The 19,048-nt window shown below is 43.5% G+C and overlaps 1 protein-coding gene across 2 annotated transcripts; it reads left to right on the top strand.

Annotated features, from left to right (window-relative positions):
* Positions 1-289: 289 nt before the first annotated feature.
* On the top strand, positions 290-18,614 carry LOC124122403 (general transcription factor IIE subunit 1-like). 2 transcript variants are annotated; one of them, XM_046485473.2, is made up of 5 exons: positions 290-497; positions 1,206-1,870; positions 7,283-7,493; positions 8,961-9,156; positions 18,411-18,614. In XM_046485473.2, exons 2-5 carry the CDS (start codon positions 1,224-1,226, stop codon positions 18,584-18,586), a joined length of 1,230 nt encoding a protein of 409 aa, XP_046341429.1. In that variant the 5' UTR covers positions 290-497; positions 1,206-1,223; the 3' UTR covers positions 18,587-18,614. The 2 variants fall into 2 exon arrangements, with proteins under 2 accessions (XP_046341429.1, XP_046341430.1); XM_046485474.2 differs by lacking the exon at positions 290-497 and having other exon boundaries at positions 507-1,870.
* Positions 18,615-19,048: the final 434 nt, after the last annotated feature.

Raw genomic sequence — 19,048 nt, forward strand, 5'->3', positions numbered from 1 at the left:
GATGTTATGAATAATTTGCGATGCGTCATTTAGGTCGTGGTGCTGATTTAGTATGGATACCCAAAGGTCGGTGGTGAATATCCAATTGACGGGTTATCGAAAAGTGCAAATGCCATGGAAATTATTATTTCCTTTATAGTGGATAAGAATGAATCATCCATATAACTAAAATAATCTATGTAATATTTAATATTTTATCACCAGCGCTAATCCAGCAAAGCCTATAATACACGTTATTCCCCCAGCCTCCACCCAAAACAGGGCGATGGGTTTTTGATAAAACCTCAAAAGGGAGGTAACACAAATTTCAAAATGGCGTCGAAAATTATTTTGCGGGAAATATTTTCATAAAGTTATTGTTTGTTGTTTTGACCCTTCTCCTGGAATATACAGCACAACCCCATTTTTAAATTTACATGTGATCGACTGCGAAGGCGAAGGTCGTGAAAGTAGAAAAAGGATTCACCCCTGGAGCTTCCACGACAACAAACACAAAAGTAGGCTGGATTCAAATAGTATCAGGATATTTAAAACATTCCAAGTTTATCTCAGGAGCTAACTCCTATCTGTCGGCGGCTGCTGTGGTGGAGAGTTAGGCACAACCTACCAAAAACAAACACGCCCGAAGCAAAATATAATGATACATATATCATAAAAACACTTATCTTTGCGATTAAATCCAATGCAATTTAATCTTTGTTGAAAAACACTTGTCATGAAATCATACATTGTAACACACTAAACAAGTTAGGGCTGGGACGATTCCAAATTTACTACCCGGTACCCGCTGTAGGTCTCAAGAGATGGGTACAAAATGTCTGATTGGGAAACGTTTGACTGTACTCCTTTCAAAATAAATTTAGATGGAACATGTGTAAACTGATCTGGTCATGCATACACTGATATTGACTAAGTTCTATCTTTATGCAAACGTATAAAGTCAGAAGGAATGTGAACATTTGTCACTTATCATGCTTATAGTGAAACAATAAAGTTCTAGATAATTGTTGCCATTAAACAATATAATCACGTGACTGATAACAGGCATATACTGCCCAGCATTTTATAACCACATGTTGACTTTAAAACGGTCAGTATCAAGTGATTTATCTGAAGGGCTTTTGTGAATCAGACACATGTTTTGCTTGTCAGTGTTTCTGAGTAATTGGATGAGAAGATCTAACTTTACTTGAATGTTTTTGTAGAGTACAAACAATTCCATAATGGATACTGATGTGGCAACTGAAGTTCCGGACTCCCTCAAGCGACTGATCCGGCTGATAGTGCGGGGATTTTATACAGTTGAAACAGCCATTGTTATAGACATGCTGGTGAGGAATCCCTGCATTAAGGAGGATGATATGTTGGAGTTGCTCAAGTTTGAGAGGAAACAACTTCGAGCAATTGTCAACTCCTTGAAAGTAGACAAAATACTGAAAGTGAGGATGAGGGTTGAAACTGATAGAGAAGGAAAAACCACAAGACACAATTATTATTTCATCAACTACAATGTGTTTGTGAATGTGGTCAAATATAAACTAGACCACATGAGAAGAAAGATTGAACTTGAGGAACGCGATAACACAAGTCGTGCCTCGTTTAAATGTCCGAACTGTTTAAAGTCATTTACTGACTTGGAGGTTGGGCAGCTTGTAGACCCAATGACAGGCTCCTTACAGTGCACCTACTGCCACACAGAGGTGGAGGAGGATGAGAGCTCCATGCCGAAGAAGGATGCTCGCACCACCATGGCCAAATTTAATGAACAGATTCAGGTTATTTATGACTTACTACGGGATTGTGAGGATATCAAACTTGCACCTGAAATCTTAGAACCTGAACCCATTGACATCACAAAGTTATTACCAAGGTAAGTTATGTGTCAATAATCCCTTTTTGCATGTGTTGTTTTACTGTCATCATGGTCATATTCATAATGATAATCATGATATCGAGGATGAAATCGGGTGGTCGGGTAGCCCAGTGGTTAAAGCATTCGCTCGTCATGCGGAAGACTCGGGTTCGATTCCCGACATGGGTACAATGTGTGAAGCCCATTTCTGGTGTCCCCCGCCGTGATATTGCTGGAATATTGATCAAAGCGGCGTAAAACCCTACTCACTCACTCACGAGGTTGAAATCAATATTTCATGACTTTAATGCAGAGGTAGAGAGGCAGAGGTTTCATGGTAGGTATATGAACATGAGGAACCATAATTACTGATGCAGTGGGATTACCATGATTACGAAATATAAATATATTCAGGTTCCTGTGAGTAGTTTGAGCATTTTGTGTTAAAATCACCTTTGCATCAGCATCATCTCAGCCGTATGCATGATATAGTGACTGCAGATTGTGATTATTGGTTATCATGATGTATTGTGTTTAGCATGTTTAGTTTTGAACAATTTCATTAAAATCAGATCTTAGTTCTTGCTACCACTAAACAAAGATCTGAGGACATCCCATTAGAGGTCACGTCAGAACGACCTTTCATCCAACCAATCAGAGCGTCGCTTACCAGATCATGAAAGTGACAGTCGGAATGTGATTTTTAATCATGCAACCTCAAAAACTTAACTTCGGGTATTCCGAACGATAGTTGCGGGCTTAACGACTGAACGCATACAATCTAGACCATCTATTAGTCATTCCAGAATGTTCTTTTGTATAGGTTTCAATCTCATTAAAATCAGATCTCAGTTCAAGCTATTGCTAAACAAAGATCTGAGGACATCCCATTACGGGTCATGTCAGAACGACCTTTCATCCGACCAATCAAAGCGTTGCTTACCAGATCATGAAAGTGACAGTCGGAATGTGTTTTCTAATCACGCAAACTCGAAAATGTTAACACAGTGTATTCCGAACGACTGTTACAGCCCGTACGATTGATTCTGTCAAAATTATCGTCTATCTTTCGCTGCCGTGGGATTAACATTTGAACGGAGGAGGCGTTGCACAGTTCGTGGGAAACACTGCCATACAATCTCAACCGTATATTAGACATTCCGGAATGTTCGTTTGTTGTTTTCAAAATTTTAATCAAGAACTGTGTCAACATATTTTTCAAGCGTAGTCTGAAATGGAAGTCGTCAGGTTGAAACGAGTGCCGTAAAGCTCGAGAAAGCTGCTTTCTAATTGGCTGATGTCGACTTCTTTTTAGTCATTTCAGTGGTCAGTCAAAGTTCGCGAAAGGTCGTTCTGACGTGACCCGTAATGGGATGTCCTCAGATCTTTGTTTAGTGGCAGCGAGAACTTATATCTGATTTTAATGAGATTGCCTTCCGATTGCCTATGTCGACTTCTTGTCCGTCATTCCATTGGTCGGTCATAGATCGTGCAAGGTTGGTCTGACGTTACCCGTAATGGGGTGTTCGCAGATCTTTGTTTAGTGGCAGCGAGAACTTATATCTGATTTTAATGAGATTGCCTTCCGATTGGCTAATGTCGACTTCTTGTCCGTCATTCCATTGGTCGGTCATAGTTCGTGCAAGGTTGGTCTGACGTGACCCGTAATGGGGTGTTCGCAGATCTTTGTTTAGTGGCAGCGAGAACATATATCTGATTTTAATGAGATTGCCTTCCGATTGGCTAATGTCGACTTCTTGTCCGTCATTCCATTGGTCGGTCATAGTTCGTGCAAGGTTGGTCTGACGTGACCCGTAATGGGGTGTTCGCAGATCTTTGTTTAGTGGCAGCGAGAACATATATCTGATTTTAATGAGATTGCCTTCCGATTGGCTAATGTCGACTTCTTGTCCGTCATTCCATTGGTCGGTCATAGTTCGTGCAAGGTTGGTCTGACGTGACCCGTAATGGGGTGTTCGCAGATCTTTGTTTAGTGGCAGCGAGAACATATATCTGATTTTAATGAGATTGCCTTCCGATTGGCTAATGTCGACTTCTTGTCCGTCATTCCATTGGTCGGTCATAGTTCGTGCAAGGTTGGTCTGACGTGACCCGTAATGGGGTGTTCGCAGATCTTTGTTTAGTGGCAGCGAGAACATATATCTGATTTTAATGAGATTGCCTTCCGATTGGCCAATGTCGACTTCTTGTCCGTCATTCCATTGGTCGGTCATAGTTCGTGCAAGGTTGGTCTGACGTGACCCGTAATGGGGTGTTCGCAGATCTTTGTTTAGTGGCAGCGAGAACATATATCTGATTTTAATGAGATTGCCTTCCGATTGGCTAATGTCGACTTCTTGTCCGTCATTCCATTGGTCGGTCATAGTTCGTGCAAGGTTGGTCTGACGTGACCCGTAATGGGGTGTTCGCAGATCTTTGTTTAGTGGCAGCGAGAACATATATCTGATTTTAATGAGATTGCCTTCCGATTGGCTAATGTCGACTTCTTGTCCGTCATTCCATTGGTCGGTCATAGTTCGTGCAAGGTTGGTCTGACGTGACCCGTAATGGGGTGTTCGCAGATCTTTGTTTAGTGGCAGCGAGAACATATATCTGATTTTAATGAGATTGCCTTCCGATTGGCTAATGTCGACTTCTTGTCCGTCATTCCATTGGTCGGTCATAGTTCGTGCAAGGTTGGTCTGACGTGACCCGTAATGGGGTGTTCGCAGATCTTTGTTTAGTGGCAGCGAGAACATATATCTGATTTTAATGAGATTGCCTTCCGATTGGCTAATGTCGACTTCTTGTCCGTCATTCCATTGGTCGGTCATAGTTCGTGCAAGGTTGGTCTGACGTGACCCGTAATGGGGTGTTCGCAGATCTTTGTTTAGTGGCAGCGAGAACATATATCTGATTTTAATGAGATTGCCTTCCGATTGGCTAATGTCGACTTCTTGTCCGTCATTCCATTGGTCGGTCATAGTTCGTGCAAGGTTGGTCTGACGTGACCCGTAATGGGGTGTTCGCAGATCTTTGTTTAGTGGCAGCGAGAACATATATCTGATTTTAATGAGATTGCCTTCCGATTGGCTAATGTCGACTTCTTGTCCGTCATTCCATTGGTCGGTCATAGTTCGTGCAAGGTTGGTCTGACGTTACCCGTAATGGGGTGTTCGCAGATCTTTGTTTAGTGGCAGCGAGAACTTATATCTGATTTTAATGAGATTGCCTTCCGATTGGCTAATGTCGACTTCTTGTCCGTCATTCCATTGGTCGGTCATAGTTCGTGCAAGGTTGGTCTGACGTGACCCGTAATGGGGTGTTCGCAGATCTTTGTTTAGTGGCAGCGAGAACATATATCTGATTTTAATGAGATTGCCTTCCGATTGGCTAATGTCGACTTCTTGTCCGTCATTCCATTGGTCGGTCATAGTTCGTGCAAGGTTGGTCTGACGTGACCCGTAATGGGGTGTTCGCAGATCTTTGTTTAGTGGCAGCGAGAACATATATCTGATTTTAATGAGATTGCCTTCCGATTGGCTAATGTCGACTTCTTGTCCGTCATTCCATTGGTCGGTCATAGTTCGTGCAAGGTTGGTCTGACGTGACCCGTAATGGGGTGTTCGCAGATCTTTGTTTAGTGGCAGCGAGAACATATATCTGATTTTAATGAGATTGCCTTCCGATTGGCTAATGTCGACTTCTTGTCCGTCATTCCATTGGTCGGTCATAGTTCGTGCAAGGTTGGTCTGACGTGACCCGTAATGGGGTGTTCGCAGATCTTTGTTTAGTGGCAGCGAGAACATATATCTGATTTTAATGAGATTGCCTTCCGATTGGCCAATGTCGACTTCTTGTCCGTCATTCCATTGGTCGGTCATAGTTCGTGCAAGGTTGGTCTGACGTGACCCGTAATGGGGTGTTCGCAGATCTTTGTTTAGTGGCAGCGAGAACATATATCTGATTTTAATGAGATTGCCTTCCGATTGGCTAATGTCGACTTCTTGTCCGTCATTCCATTGGTCGGTCATAGTTCGTGCAAGGTTGGTCTGACGTGACCCGTAATGGGGTGTTCGCAGATCTTTGTTTAGTGGCAGCGAGAACATATATCTGATTTTAATGAGATTGCCTTCCGATTGGCTAATGTCGACTTCTTGTCCGTCATTCCATTGGTCGGTCATAGTTCGTGCAAGGTTGGTCTGACGTGACCCGTAATGGGGTGTTCGCAGATCTTTGTTTAGTGGCAGCGAGAACATATATCTGATTTTAATGAGATTGCCTTCCGATTGGCTAATGTCGACTTCTTGTCCGTCATTCCATTGGTCGGTCATAGTTCGTGCAAGGTTGGTCTGACGTGACCCGTAATGGGGTGTTCGCAGATCTTTGTTTAGTGGCAGCGAGAACATATATCTGATTTTAATGAGATTGCCTTCCGATTGGCTAATGTCGACTTCTTGTCCGTCATTCCATTGGTCGGTCATAGTTCGTGCAAGGTTGGTCTGACGTGACCCGTAATGGGGTGTTCGCAGATCTTTGTTTAGTGGCAGCGAGAACATATATCTGATTTTAATGAGATTGCCTTCCGATTGGCTAATGTCGACTTCTTGTCCGTCATTCCATTGGTCGGTCATAGTTCGTGCAAGGTTGGTCTGACGTGACCCGTAATGGGGTGTTCGCAGATCTTTGTTTAGTGGCAGCGAGAACATATATCTGATTTTAATGAGATTGCCTTCCGATTGGCTAATGTCAACTTCTTGTCCGTCATTCCATTGGTCGGTCATAGTTCGTGCAAGGTTGGTCTGACGTGACCCGTAATGGGGTGTTCGCAGATCTTTGTTTAGTGGCAGCGAGAACATATATCTGATTTTAATGAGATTGCCTTCCGATTGGCTAATGTCGACTTCTTGTCCGTCATTCCATTGGTCGGTCATAGTTCGTGCAAGGTTGGTCTGACGTGACCCGTAATGGGGTGTTCGCAGATCTTTGTTTAGTGGCAGCGAGAACATATATCTGATTTTAATGAGATTGCCTTCCGATTGGCTAATGTCGACTTCTTGTCCGTCATTCCATTGGTCGTTCATAGTTCGTGCAAGGTTGGTCTGACGTGACCCGTAATGGGGTGTTCGCAGATCTTTGTTTAGTGGCAGCGAGAACATATATCTGATTTTAATGAGATTGCCTTCCGATTGGCTAATGTCGACTTCTTGTCCGTCATTCCATTGGTCGGTCATAGTTCGTGCAAGGTTGGTCTGACGTGACCCGTAATGGGGTGTTCGCAGATCTTTGTTTAGGGGTAGCGAGAACTACATGTAAGAAGTAAGATCTGATTTTAATGAGATTGAGATTTGAAGGATATAAAATGGTTTGGGAAAACATCCAACATATATGGATTACTGTGATGCTCATGGAAATTTACATGACCTGCAGGGCACCAAGTGACAAGAACAGGCCAAACATTGATGCTGAAAAGATGGTCTGGAGTGGGGAACTGTCTCGGAACAACCGCTTCGGCTACACAGACAACAGCATCACCATCAGCATGGATGAGGATGAAAAGAAGACGACAGTGCAGAAGAAGGAGGTGCCAGAATGGATGGCCAAGAGCACGGTGGAGGGTGCCACAGTCACTGACTCACAGGTAACATCATCACCAGATACTGTCTCACTGAACGCTCTACGTAGTAGTTTAACCTTTAAACATTCCATACCTTTTATCATGTTTATGTAACATGAATTATTTGTGCGATGGAGGAGAGATTCCAGGTTACAATAGGTCCCTTGTGGCCCTCCTGTCTGATGGAGGAGAGATTTCAGGTTACAATAGGTCCCTTGTGGCCCTCCTGTCTGATGGAGGAGAGATTCCAGGTTACAATAGGTCCCTTGTGGCCCTCCTGTCTGATGGAGGAAAGATTCCATGCTACAATAGGTCCCTTGTGGCCCTCCTGTCTGATGGAGGAAAGATTCTAGGCTACAATAGGTCCCTTGTGGCCCTCCTGTCTGATGGAGGAAAGATTCTCGGCTACAATAGGTCCCTTGTGGCCCTCCTGTACGATGGAGGAAAGATTCCAGGTTACAATAGGTCCCTTGTGGCCCTCCTGTAGGATGGAGGAGAGATTCCAGGTTACAATAGGTCCCTTGTGGCCCTCCTGTCTGATGGAGGAAAGATTCTAGGCTACAATAGGTCCCTTGTGGCCCTCCTGTACGATGGAGGAAAGATTCCAGGTTACAATAGGTCCCTTGTGGCCCTCCTGTACGATGGAGGAAAGATTCCAGGTTACAATAGGTCCCTTGTGGCCCTCCTGTAGGATGGAGGAGAGATTCCAGGTTACAATAGGTCCCCTGTGGCCCTCCTGTAGGATGGAGGAGAGATTCCAGGTTACAATAGGTCCCCTGTGGCCCTCCTGTAGGATGGAGGAGAGATTCCAGGTTACAATAGGTCCCTCGTGGCCCTCCTGTACGATGGAGTAGAGATTCCAGGTTCCAATAGGCCCCTTGTCCTGTACGATGGAGGAGAGATTCCAGGTTACAATAGGTCCCCTGTGGCCCTCCTGTACGATGGAGGAGAGATTCCAGGTTACAATAGGTCCCTTGTCCTCCTGTACGATGGAGGAGAGATTCCAGGTTACAATAGGTCCCTCGTGGCCCTCCTGTACGATGGAGTAGAGATTCCAGGTTCCAATAGGCCCCTTGTCCTGTACGATGGAGGAGAGATTCCAGGTTACAATAGGTCCCCTGTGGCCCTCCTGTACGATGGAGGAAAGATTCAAGGTTACAATAGGTCCCTTGTGACATGGTCAAACTCAGAGACTTGGTTGATTGCATGTCATCGTGACCCATGAAGATCCGGGTTAGAATATGTCTTCAGCAACCCATGCTTGTAGTAGCATGTCATCATATCCCAACTGCGTGGATCGATGCTCATGATGTCAATCACTAGCATGTCATCGTCCACCGATGATGTTGATTGTTGCTCCCAATATCAATCACTAGAATGCCTGGTCCAGAGCACATTAGTTAAAGGCTGTCAGGAAATAGCTGGAATCTTGCTGAGAGCAGCACAACATACACCAGAAATAATGCCAACATCTTCCCTCCATGTTTTTAGATGGAGAGCAGTTACGAGGCCGGTCCATCTCAGGACTTGTCTCAGCTGAATGCCAATGATGAGGTGATGAACGCCCTGCTGGTTCACGAGCAGTCCAAGCCGGGAGCTGGGCTCCGGGTCCCCACAGACAGGGTGGAAGACAACTCCAGCAGTTCATCGGAAGACGAAGCCCCCAAACCTGGCCCCTCACATGGAGGTATGTGTATTGTTATGTTTGTGTCACTGTATCAGAGAAACTTACCAACATCTCTCACGTTGGAGTAATGTTGTATGTGTGTGTTGTGTGTCACTGTATCAGGGAAACTTGCCAGCATCTCTCACGTTGGAGTAATGTTGTATGTGTGTGTTGTGTGTCACTGTATCAGAGAAACTTACCAACATCTCTCACGTTGGAGTAATGTTGTATGTGTGTGTTGTGTGTCACTGTATCAGGGAAACTTGCCAGCATCTCTCACATTGGAGTAATGTTGTATGTGTGTGTTGTGTGTCACTGTATCAGGGAAACTTGCCAGCATCTCTCACATTGGAGTAATGTTGTATGTGTGTGTTGTGTGTCACTGTATCAGGGAAACTTGCCAGCATCTCTCACATTGGAGTAATGTTGTATGTGTGTGTTGTGTGTCACTGTATCAGGGAAACTTGCCAGCATCTCTCACGTTGGAGTAATGTTGTATGTGTGTGTTGTGTGTCACTGTATCAGAGAAACTTACCAACATCTCTCACGTTGGAGTAATGTTGTATGTGTGTGTTGTGTGTCACTGTATCAGGGAAACTTGCCAGCATCTCTCACGTTGGAGTAATGTTGTATGTGTGTGTTGTGTGTCACTGTATCAGAGAAACTTACCAACATCTCTCACGTTGGAGTAATGTTGTATGTGTGTGTTGTGTGTCACTGTATCAGGGAAACTTGCCAGCATCTCTCACATTGGAGTAATGTTGTATGTGTGTGTTGTGTGTCACTGTATCAGGGAAACTTGCCAGCATCTCTCACATTGGAGTAATGTTGTATGTGTGTGTTGTGTGTCACTGTATCAGGGAAACTTGCCAGCATCTCTCACATTGGAGTAATGTTGTATGTGTGTGTTGTGTGTCACTGTATCAGGGAAACTTGCCAGCATCTCTCACGTTGGAGTAATGTTGTATGTGTGTGTTGTGTGTCACTGTATCAGGGAAACTTGCCAGCATCTCTCACGTTGGAGTAATGTTGTATGTGTGTGTTGTGTGTCACTGTATCAGGGAAACTTGCCAGCATCTCTCACGTTGGAGTAATGTTGTATGTGTGTGTTGTGTGTCACCGTATCAGGGAAACTTGCCAGCATCTCTCACGTTGGAGTAATGTTGTATGTGTGTGTTGTGTGTCACTGTATCAGGGAAACTTGCCAGCATCTCTCACGTTGGAGTAATGTTGTATGTGTGTGTTGTGTGTCACTGTATCAGGGAAACTTGCCAGCATCTCTCACGTTGGAGTAATGTTGTATGTGTGTGTTGTGTGTCACTGTATCAGGGAAACTTGCCAGCATCTCTCACGTTGGAGTAATGTTGTATGTGTGTGTGTCACTGTATCAGAGAAACTTACCAACATCTCTCACGTTGGAGTAATGTTGTATGTGTGTGTTGTGTGTCACTGTATCAGGGAAACTTGCCAGCATCTCTCACGTTGGAGTAATGTTGTATGTGTGTGTTGTGTGTCACTGTATCAGGGAAACTTGCCAGCATCTCTCACGTTGGAGTAATGTTGTATGTGTGTGTTGTGTGTCACTGTATCAGGGAAACTTACCAGCATCTCTCACGTTGGAGTAATGTTGTATGTGTGTGTTGTGTGTCACTGTATCAGGGAAACTTGCCAGCATCTCTCACGTTGGAGTAATGTTGTATGTGTGTGTTGTGTGTCACTGTATCAGGGAAACTTGCCAGCATCTCTCACGTTGGAGTAATGTTGTATGTGTGTGTGTCACTGTATCAGAGTAACTTACCAACATCTCTCATGTTGGAGTAATGTTGTATGTGTGTGTTGTGTGTCACTGTATCAGAGAAACTTGCCAGCATCTCTCACGTTGGAGTAATGTTGTATGTGTGTGTTGTGTGTCACTGTATCAGGGAAACTTACCAGCATCTCTCACGTTGGAGTAATGTTGTATGTGTGTGTTGTGTGTCACTGTATCAGGGAAACTTGCCAGCATCTCTCACGTTGGAGTAATGTTGTATGTGTGTGTTGTGTGTCACTGTATCAGGGAAACTTGCCAGCATCTCTCACATTGGAGTAATGTTGTATGTGTGTGTTGTGTGTCACTGTATCAGGGAAACTTGCCAGCATCTCTCACATTGGAGTAATGTTGTATGTGTGTGTTGTGTGTCACTGTATCAGGGAAACTTGCCAGCATCTCTCACATTGGAGTAATGTTGTATGTGTGTGTTGTGTGTCACTGTATCAGGGAAACTTGCCAGCATCTCTCACGTTGGAGTAATGTTGTATGTGTGTGTTGTGTGTCACTGTATCAGGGAAACTTGCCAGCATCTCTCACGTTGGAGTAATGTTGTATGTGTGTGTTGTGTGTCACTGTATCAGGGAAACTTGCCAGCATCTCTCACGTTGGAGTAATGTTGTATGTGTGTGTTGTGTGTCACTGTATCAGGGAAACTTGCCAGCATCTCTCACGTTGGAGTAATGTTGTATGTGTGTGTTGTGTGTCACTGTATCAGGGAAACTTGCCAGCATCTCTCACATTGGAGTAATGTTGTATGTGTGTGTTGTGTGTCACTGTATCAGGGAAACTTGCCAGCATCTCTCACGTTGGAGTAATGTTGTATGTGTGTGTGTCACTGTATCAGAGAAACTTACCAACATCTCTCACGTTGGAGTAATGTTGTATGTGTGTGTTGTGTGTCACTGTATCAGGGAAACTTGCCAGCATCTCTCACGTTGGAGTAATGTTGTATGTGTGTGTTGTGTGTCACTGTATCAGGGAAACTTGCCAGCATCTCTCACGTTGGAGTAATGTTGTATGTGTGTGTTGTGTGTCACTGTATCAGGGAAACTTACCAGCATCTCTCACGTTGGAGTAATGTTGTATGTGTGTGTTGTGTGTCACTGTATCAGGGAAACTTGCCAGCATCTCTCACGTTGGAGTAATGTTGTATGTGTGTGTTGTGTGTCACTGTATCAGGGAAACTTGCCAGCATCTCTCACGTTGGAGTAATGTTGTATGTGTGTGTGTCACTGTATCAGAGTAACTTACCAACATCTCTCATGTTGGAGTAATGTTGTATGTGTGTGTTGTGTGTCACTGTATCAGAGAAACTTGCCAGCATCTCTCACGTTGGAGTAATGTTGTATGTGTGTGTTGTGTGTCACTGTATCAGGGAAACTTACCAGCATCTCTCACGTTGGAGTAATGTTGTATGTGTGTGTTGTGTGTCACTGTATCAGGGAAACTTGCCAGCATCTCTCACGTTGGAGTAATGTTGTATGTGTGTGTTGTGTGTCACTGTATCAGGGAAACTTGCCAGCATCTCTCACATTGGAGTAATGTTGTATGTGTGTGTTGTGTGTCACTGTATCAGGGAAACTTGCCAGCATCTCTCACATTGGAGTAATGTTGTATGTGTGTGTTGTGTGTCACTGTATCAGGGAAACTTGCCAGCATCTCTCACATTGGAGTAATGTTGTATGTGTGTGTTGTGTGTCACTGTATCAGGGAAACTTGCCAGCATCTCTCACGTTGGAGTAATGTTGTATGTGTGTGTTGTGTGTCACTGTATCAGGGAAACTTGCCAGCATCTCTCACGTTGGAGTAATGTTGTATGTGTGTGTTGTGTGTCACTGTATCAGGGAAACTTGCCAGCATCTCTCACGTTGGAGTAATGTTGTATGTGTGTGTTGTGTGTCACTGTATCAGGGAAACTTGCCAGCATCTCTCACGTTGGAGTAATGTTGTATGTGTGTGTTGTGTGTCACTGTATCAGGGAAACTTGCCAGCATCTCTCACGTTGGAGTAATGTTGTATGTGTGTGTTGTGTGTCACTGTATCAGGGAAACTTGCCAGCATCTCTCACGTTGGAGTAATGTTGTATGTGTGTGTGTCACTGTATCAGAGAAACTTACCAACATCTCTCACGTTGGAGTAATGTTGTATGTGTGTGTTGTGTGTCACTGTATCAGGGAAACTTGCCAGCATCTCTCACGTTGGAGTAATGTTGTATGTGTGTGTTGTGTGTCACTGTATCAGGGAAACTTGCCAGCATCTCTCACGTTGGAGTAATGTTGTATGTGTGTGTTGTGTGTCACTGTATCAGGGAAACTTACCAGCATCTCTCACGTTGGAGTAATGTTGTATGTGTGTGTTGTGTGTCACTGTATCAGGGAAACTTGCCAGCATCTCTCACGTTGGAGTAATGTTGTATGTGTGTGTTGTGTGTCACTGTATCAGGGAAACTTGCCAGCATCTCTCACGTTGGAGTAATGTTGTATGTGTGTGTGTCACTGTATCAGAGAAACTTACCAACATCTCTCATGTTGGAGTAATGTTGTATGTGTGTGTTGTGTGTCACTGTATCAGAGAAACTTGCCAGCATCTCTCACGTTGGAGTAATGTTGTATGTGTGTGTTGTGTGTCACTGTATCAGGGAAACTTACCAGCATCTCTCACGTTGGAGTAATGTTGTATGTGTGTGTTGTGTGTCACTGTATCAGGGAAACTTGCCAGCATCTCTCACGTTGGAGTAATGTTGTATGTGTGTGTTGTGTGTCACTGTATCAGGGAAACTTGCCAGCATCTCTCACATTGGAGTAATGTTGTATGTGTGTGTTGTGTGTCACTGTATCAGGGAAACTTGCCAGCATCTCTCACATTGGAGTAATGTTGTATGTGTGTGTTGTGTGTCACTGTATCAGGGAAACTTGCCAGCATCTCTCACATTGGAGTAATGTTGTATGTGTGTGTTGTGTGTCACTGTATCAGGGAAACTTGCCAGCATCTCTCACGTTGGAGTAATGTTGTATGTGTGTGTTGTGTGTCACTGTATCAGGGAAACTTGCCAGCATCTCTCACGTTGGAGTAATGTTGTATGTGTGTGTTGTGTGTCACTGTATCAGGGAAACTTGCCAGCATCTCTCACGTTGGAGTAATGTTGTATGTGTGTGTTGTGTGTCACTGTATCAGGGAAACTTGCCAGCATCTCTCACGTTGGAGTAATGTTGTATGTGTGTGTTGTGTGTCACTGTATCAGGGAAACTTGCCAGCATCTCTCACGTTGGAGTAATGTTGTATGTGTGTGTTGTGTGTCACTGTATCAGGGAAACTTGCCAGCATCTCTCACGTTGGAGTAATGTTGTATGTGTGTGTTGTGTGTCACTGTATCAGGGAAACTTGCCAGCATCTCTCACGTTGGAGTAATGTTGTATGTGTGTGTTGTGTGTCACCGTATCAGGGAAACTTGCCAGCATCTCTCACGTTGGAGTAATGTTGTATGTGTGTGTTGTGTGTCACTGTATCAGGGAAACTTGCCAGCATCTCTCACGTTGGAGTAATGTTGTATGTGTGTGTTGTGTGTCACTGTATCAGGGAAACTTGCCAGCATCTCTCACGTTGGAGTAATGTTGTATGTGTGTGTTGTGTGTCACTGTATCAGGGAAACTTGCCAGCATCTCTCACGTTGGAGTAATGTTGTATGTGTGTGTGTCACTGTATCAGAGAAACTTACCAACATCTCTCACGTTGGAGTAATGTTGTATGTGTGTGTTGTGTGTCACTGTATCAGGGAAACTTGCCAGCATCTCTCACGTTGGAGTAATGTTGTATGTGTGTGTTGTGTGTCACTGTATCAGGGAAACTTGCCAGCATCTCTCACATTGGAGTAATGTTGTATGTGTGTGTTGTGTGTCACTGTATCAGGGAAACTTGCCAGCATCTCTCACATTGGAGTAATGTTGTATGTGTGTGTTGTGTGTCACTGTATCAGGGAAACTTGCCAGCATCTCTCACATTGGAGTAATGTTGTATGTGTGTGTTGTGTGTCACTGTATCAGGGAAACTTGCCAGCATCTCTCACGTTGGAGTAATGTTGTATGTGTGTGTTGTGTGTCACCGTATCAGGGAAACTTGCCAGCATCTCTCACGTTGGAGTAATGTTGTATGTGTGTGTTGTGTGTCACTGTATCAGGGAAACTTGCCAGCATCTCTCACGTTGGAGTAATGTTGTATGTGTGTGTTGTGTGTCACTGTATCAGGGAAACTTGCCAGCATCTCTCACGTTGGAGTAATGTTGTATGTGTGTGTTGTGTGTCACTGTATCAGGGAAACTTGCCAGCATCTCTCACGTTGGAGTAATGTTGTATGTGTGTGTGTCACTGTATCAGAGAAACTTACCAACATCTCTCACGTTGGAGTAATGTTGTATGTGTGTGTTGTGTGTCACTGTATCAGGGAAACTTGCCAGCATCTCTCACGTTGGAGTAATGTTGTATGTGTGTGTTGTGTGTCACTGTATCAGGGAAACTTGCCAGCATCTCTCACATTGGAGTAATGTTGTATGTGTGTGTTGTGTGTCACTGTATCAGGGAAACTTGCCAGCATCTCTCACATTGGAGTAATGTTGTATGTGTGTGTTGTGTGTCACTGTATCAGGGAAACTTGCCAGCATCTCTCACATTGGAGTAATGTTGTATGTGTGTGTTGTGTGTCACTGTATCAGGGAAACTTGCCAGCATCTCTCACGTTGGAGTAATGTTGTATGTGTGTGTTGTGTGTCACTGTATCAGGGAAACTTGCCAGCATCTCTCACGTTGGGAGTAATGTTGTATGTGTGTGTTGTGTGTCACTGTATCAGGGAAACTTGCCAGCATCTCTCACGTTGGAGTAATGTTGTATGTGTGTGTTGTGTGTCACTGTATCAGGGAAACTTGCCAGCATCTCTCACGTTGGAGTAATGTTGTATGTGTGTGTTGTGTGTCACTGTATCAGGGAAACTTGCCAGCATCTCTCACGTTGGAGTAATGTTGTATGTGTGTGTTGTGTGTCACTGTATCAGGGAAACTTACCAGCATCTCTCACGTTGGAGTAATGTTGTATGTGTGTGTTGTGTGTCACTGTATCAGGGAAACTTGCCAGCATCTCTCACGTTGGAGTAATGTTGTATGTGTGTGTTGTGTGTCACTGTATCAGGGAAACTTGCCAGCATCTCTCACGTTGGAGTAATGTTGTATGTGTGTGTGTCACTGTATCAGAGAAACTTACCAACATCTCTCATGTTGGAGTAATGTTGTATGTGTGTGTTGTGTGTCACTGTATCAGAGAAACTTGCCAGCATCTCTCACGTTGGAGTAATGTTGTATGTGTGTGTTGTGTGTCACTGTATCAGGGAAACTTACCAGCATCTCTCACGTTGGAGTAATGTTGTATGTGTGTGTTGTGTGTTACTATATCAGAGAAACTTGCCAACATCTCTCACGTTGGAGTAATGTTGTATGTGTGTGTTGTGTGTCACTGTATCAGAGAAACTTGCCAACATCTCTCATGTTGGAGTAATGTTGTATGTGTGTGTTGTGTGTCACTGTATCAGAGAAACTTGCCAACATCTCTCATGTTGGAGTAATGTTGTATGTGTGTGTTGTGTGTCACTGTATCAGAGAAACTTGCCAACACCTCTCATGTTGGAGTAATGTTGTATGTGTGTGTTGTGTGTCACTGTATCAGAGAAACTTGCCAACATTTCTCACATTGGAGTATTGTTGTATGTGTGTTGTGTGTCACTGTATCAGAGAAACTTGCCAACATCTCTCATGTTGGAGTAATGTTGTATGTGTGTGTTGTGTGTCACTGTATCAGAGAAACTTACCAACATCTCTCATGTTGGAGTAATGTTGTATGTGTGTGTTGTGTGTCACTGTATCAGAAACTTACCAACATTTCTGACATTGGAGTATTGTTGTATGTGTGTTGTGTGTCACTGTATCAGAGAAACTTGCCAACATCTCTCATGTTGGAGTAATGTTGTATGTGTGTGTTGTGTGTCACTGTATCAGAGAAACTTGCCAACATTTCTCACATTGGAGTATTGTTGTATGTGTGTTGTGTGTCACTGTATCAGAGAAACTTGCCAACATCTCTCATGTTGGAGTAATGTTGTATGTGTGTTGTGTGTCACTGTATCAGAGAAACTTGCCAGCATCTCTCACATTGGAGTATTGTTGTATGTGTGTTGTGTGTCACTCTATCAGAGAAACTTGCCAACATCTCTCATGTTGGAGTAATGTTGTATGTGTGTGTTGTGTGTCACTGTATCAGAGAAACTTGCCAGCATCTCTCACGTTGGAGTAATGTTGTATGTGTGTGTTGTGTGTCACTGTATCAGAGAAACTTGCCAGCATCATTCACGTTGGAGTAATGTTGTATGTGTGTGTTGTGTGTCACTGTATCAGAGAAACTTGCCAGCATCTCTCACATTGGAGTATTGTTGTATGTGTGTTGTGTGTCACTGTATCAGAGAAACTTGCCAACATCTCTCATGTTGGAGTAATGTTGTATGTGTGTGTTGTGTGTCACTGTATCAGAGAAACTTGCCAACATGTCTCACGTTGGAGTAATGTTGTATGTGTGTGTTGTGTGTCACTCTATCAGAGAAATTGCCAACATCGCTCACGTTGGAGTAATGTTGTATGTATGTTTGTGTCACTGTATCAGAGAAACTTACCAACATTTACTCATGTTGGAGTAATGTTGAAACTTACGGACATTTACCTCACGGAGTAATTTTGTAAATTGTTTTCGTTGAGATTTGAAACAAAAATACACTTTTGCAATCACCCTGCAACATTTCATGACTTGATGGTGCCTGGTTATCTCTGTTTATTGGATAGCTCTATGAAAGAATAACTATGGTTATAACGAACTCGAAGGGATCACTAATTTTAGTTTGTTATGACCATAGTTCGTTATAAACTTATAAACAGCAAATATACAGCAAAAGGCCGGGCCAAAAATTAAGTTGGCTATATCCATCTGTTCGTTACAAGCGTGTTTGTTATAAACATAGTTTATTGTATGTCTATGAAGCACATCAAATAATGTAGGACCTATCAGGCAATATGTTGAATGGTATTTGATTGGGTAAGATTAATTATAATAGTGAAATATTTTTCATCATGCATATAAATTTCCTCGTGTGAACAAAATCTACCTAGCTCCTCTTAATGGGTTCACTTAAACATCACCATGATGACGTCACATGAAGTCTTATTTTTTCATGAACTAAATACTTGACTCTTCAAACTGCGGTACCACACTGAAAGCAAATGTCGGTCCTTTCTCAGGATTCCATTTGGTGTGACTTGTGAACTAATTGTTCTATATTTTACTCTATGAGTGTTGCATGTGTACATAATCTATAAGTATGATACCTAAGTGTAAATTGTAATGCAAGTTACTGAAGACGTTTTTTTGTTTTGTTTCCCAGTTGTTGAAGAAATGGACAGTGATGATGAAGAAGAGAGTGTTCCCATGGTAACAATTGGCATCCGCAAGGTGCCCTACCAGGAAGTGACCCCTGACATGGTGGAACAAATGACCCCAGCGGAGAAGGACGAGTATATACGTATTGGCCAGGAGTTGTATTCAGATATGTACGAATGATGAATAAAGTGAATGTTTTTGTAAAGAGTATTGTGTTGATGTTTCAGTATGTGAGAGGCTATGAGGTAGGCAGGGCGCTGGTGTGTCCACTCATCACAGGCAGAGCAGGGTGTTCTTCCCACCTGGTTGTATACCTAGGTGTCATATCATATCATGGGGCTGATGTTGTGTTGATGTTCCAGTATGTGAGAGGCTATGAGGTAGGCAGGGCGCTGGTGTGTCCACTCATCACAGACAGAACAGGGTGTTCTTCCCACCTGGTTGTATACCTAGGTGTCATATCATATCATGGGGCTGATGTTGTGTTGATGTTCCAGTATGTGAGAGGCTATGAGGTAGGCAGGGCGCTGGTGTGTCCACTCATCACAGACAGAACAGGGTGTTCTTCCCACCTGGTTGTACACCTTGGTGTCATATCATATCATGGGGCTGATGCTGTTTTGATCAGTTTTAGCACAAAAC

The sequence above is a fragment of the Haliotis rufescens genome, unplaced genomic scaffold (genome assembly GCF_023055435.1).
Source record: "Haliotis rufescens isolate VD_foot unplaced genomic scaffold, xgHalRufe1.0.p SCAF_26, whole genome shotgun sequence".
In the NCBI taxonomy this organism is placed as follows: domain Eukaryota; kingdom Metazoa; phylum Mollusca; class Gastropoda; order Lepetellida; family Haliotidae; genus Haliotis; species Haliotis rufescens.

What these genes read in the sequence shown, in the direction of transcription:
- LOC124122403 (XM_046485473.2), top strand. Translation starts at nt 1,224, where the DNA reads ATGGATACTGATGTGGCAACTGAAGTTCCGGACTCCCTCAAGCGACTG. An exon ending in ATCACAAAGTTATTACCAAG is followed by an intron (nt 1,871 to 7,282) that starts GTAAGTTATGTG and finishes CATGACCTGCAG; the next exon opens with GGCACCAAGTGACAAGAACA. An exon ending in CCACAGTCACTGACTCACAG is followed by an intron (nt 7,494 to 8,960) that starts GTAACATCATCA and finishes CCATGTTTTTAG; the next exon opens with ATGGAGAGCAGTTACGAGGC.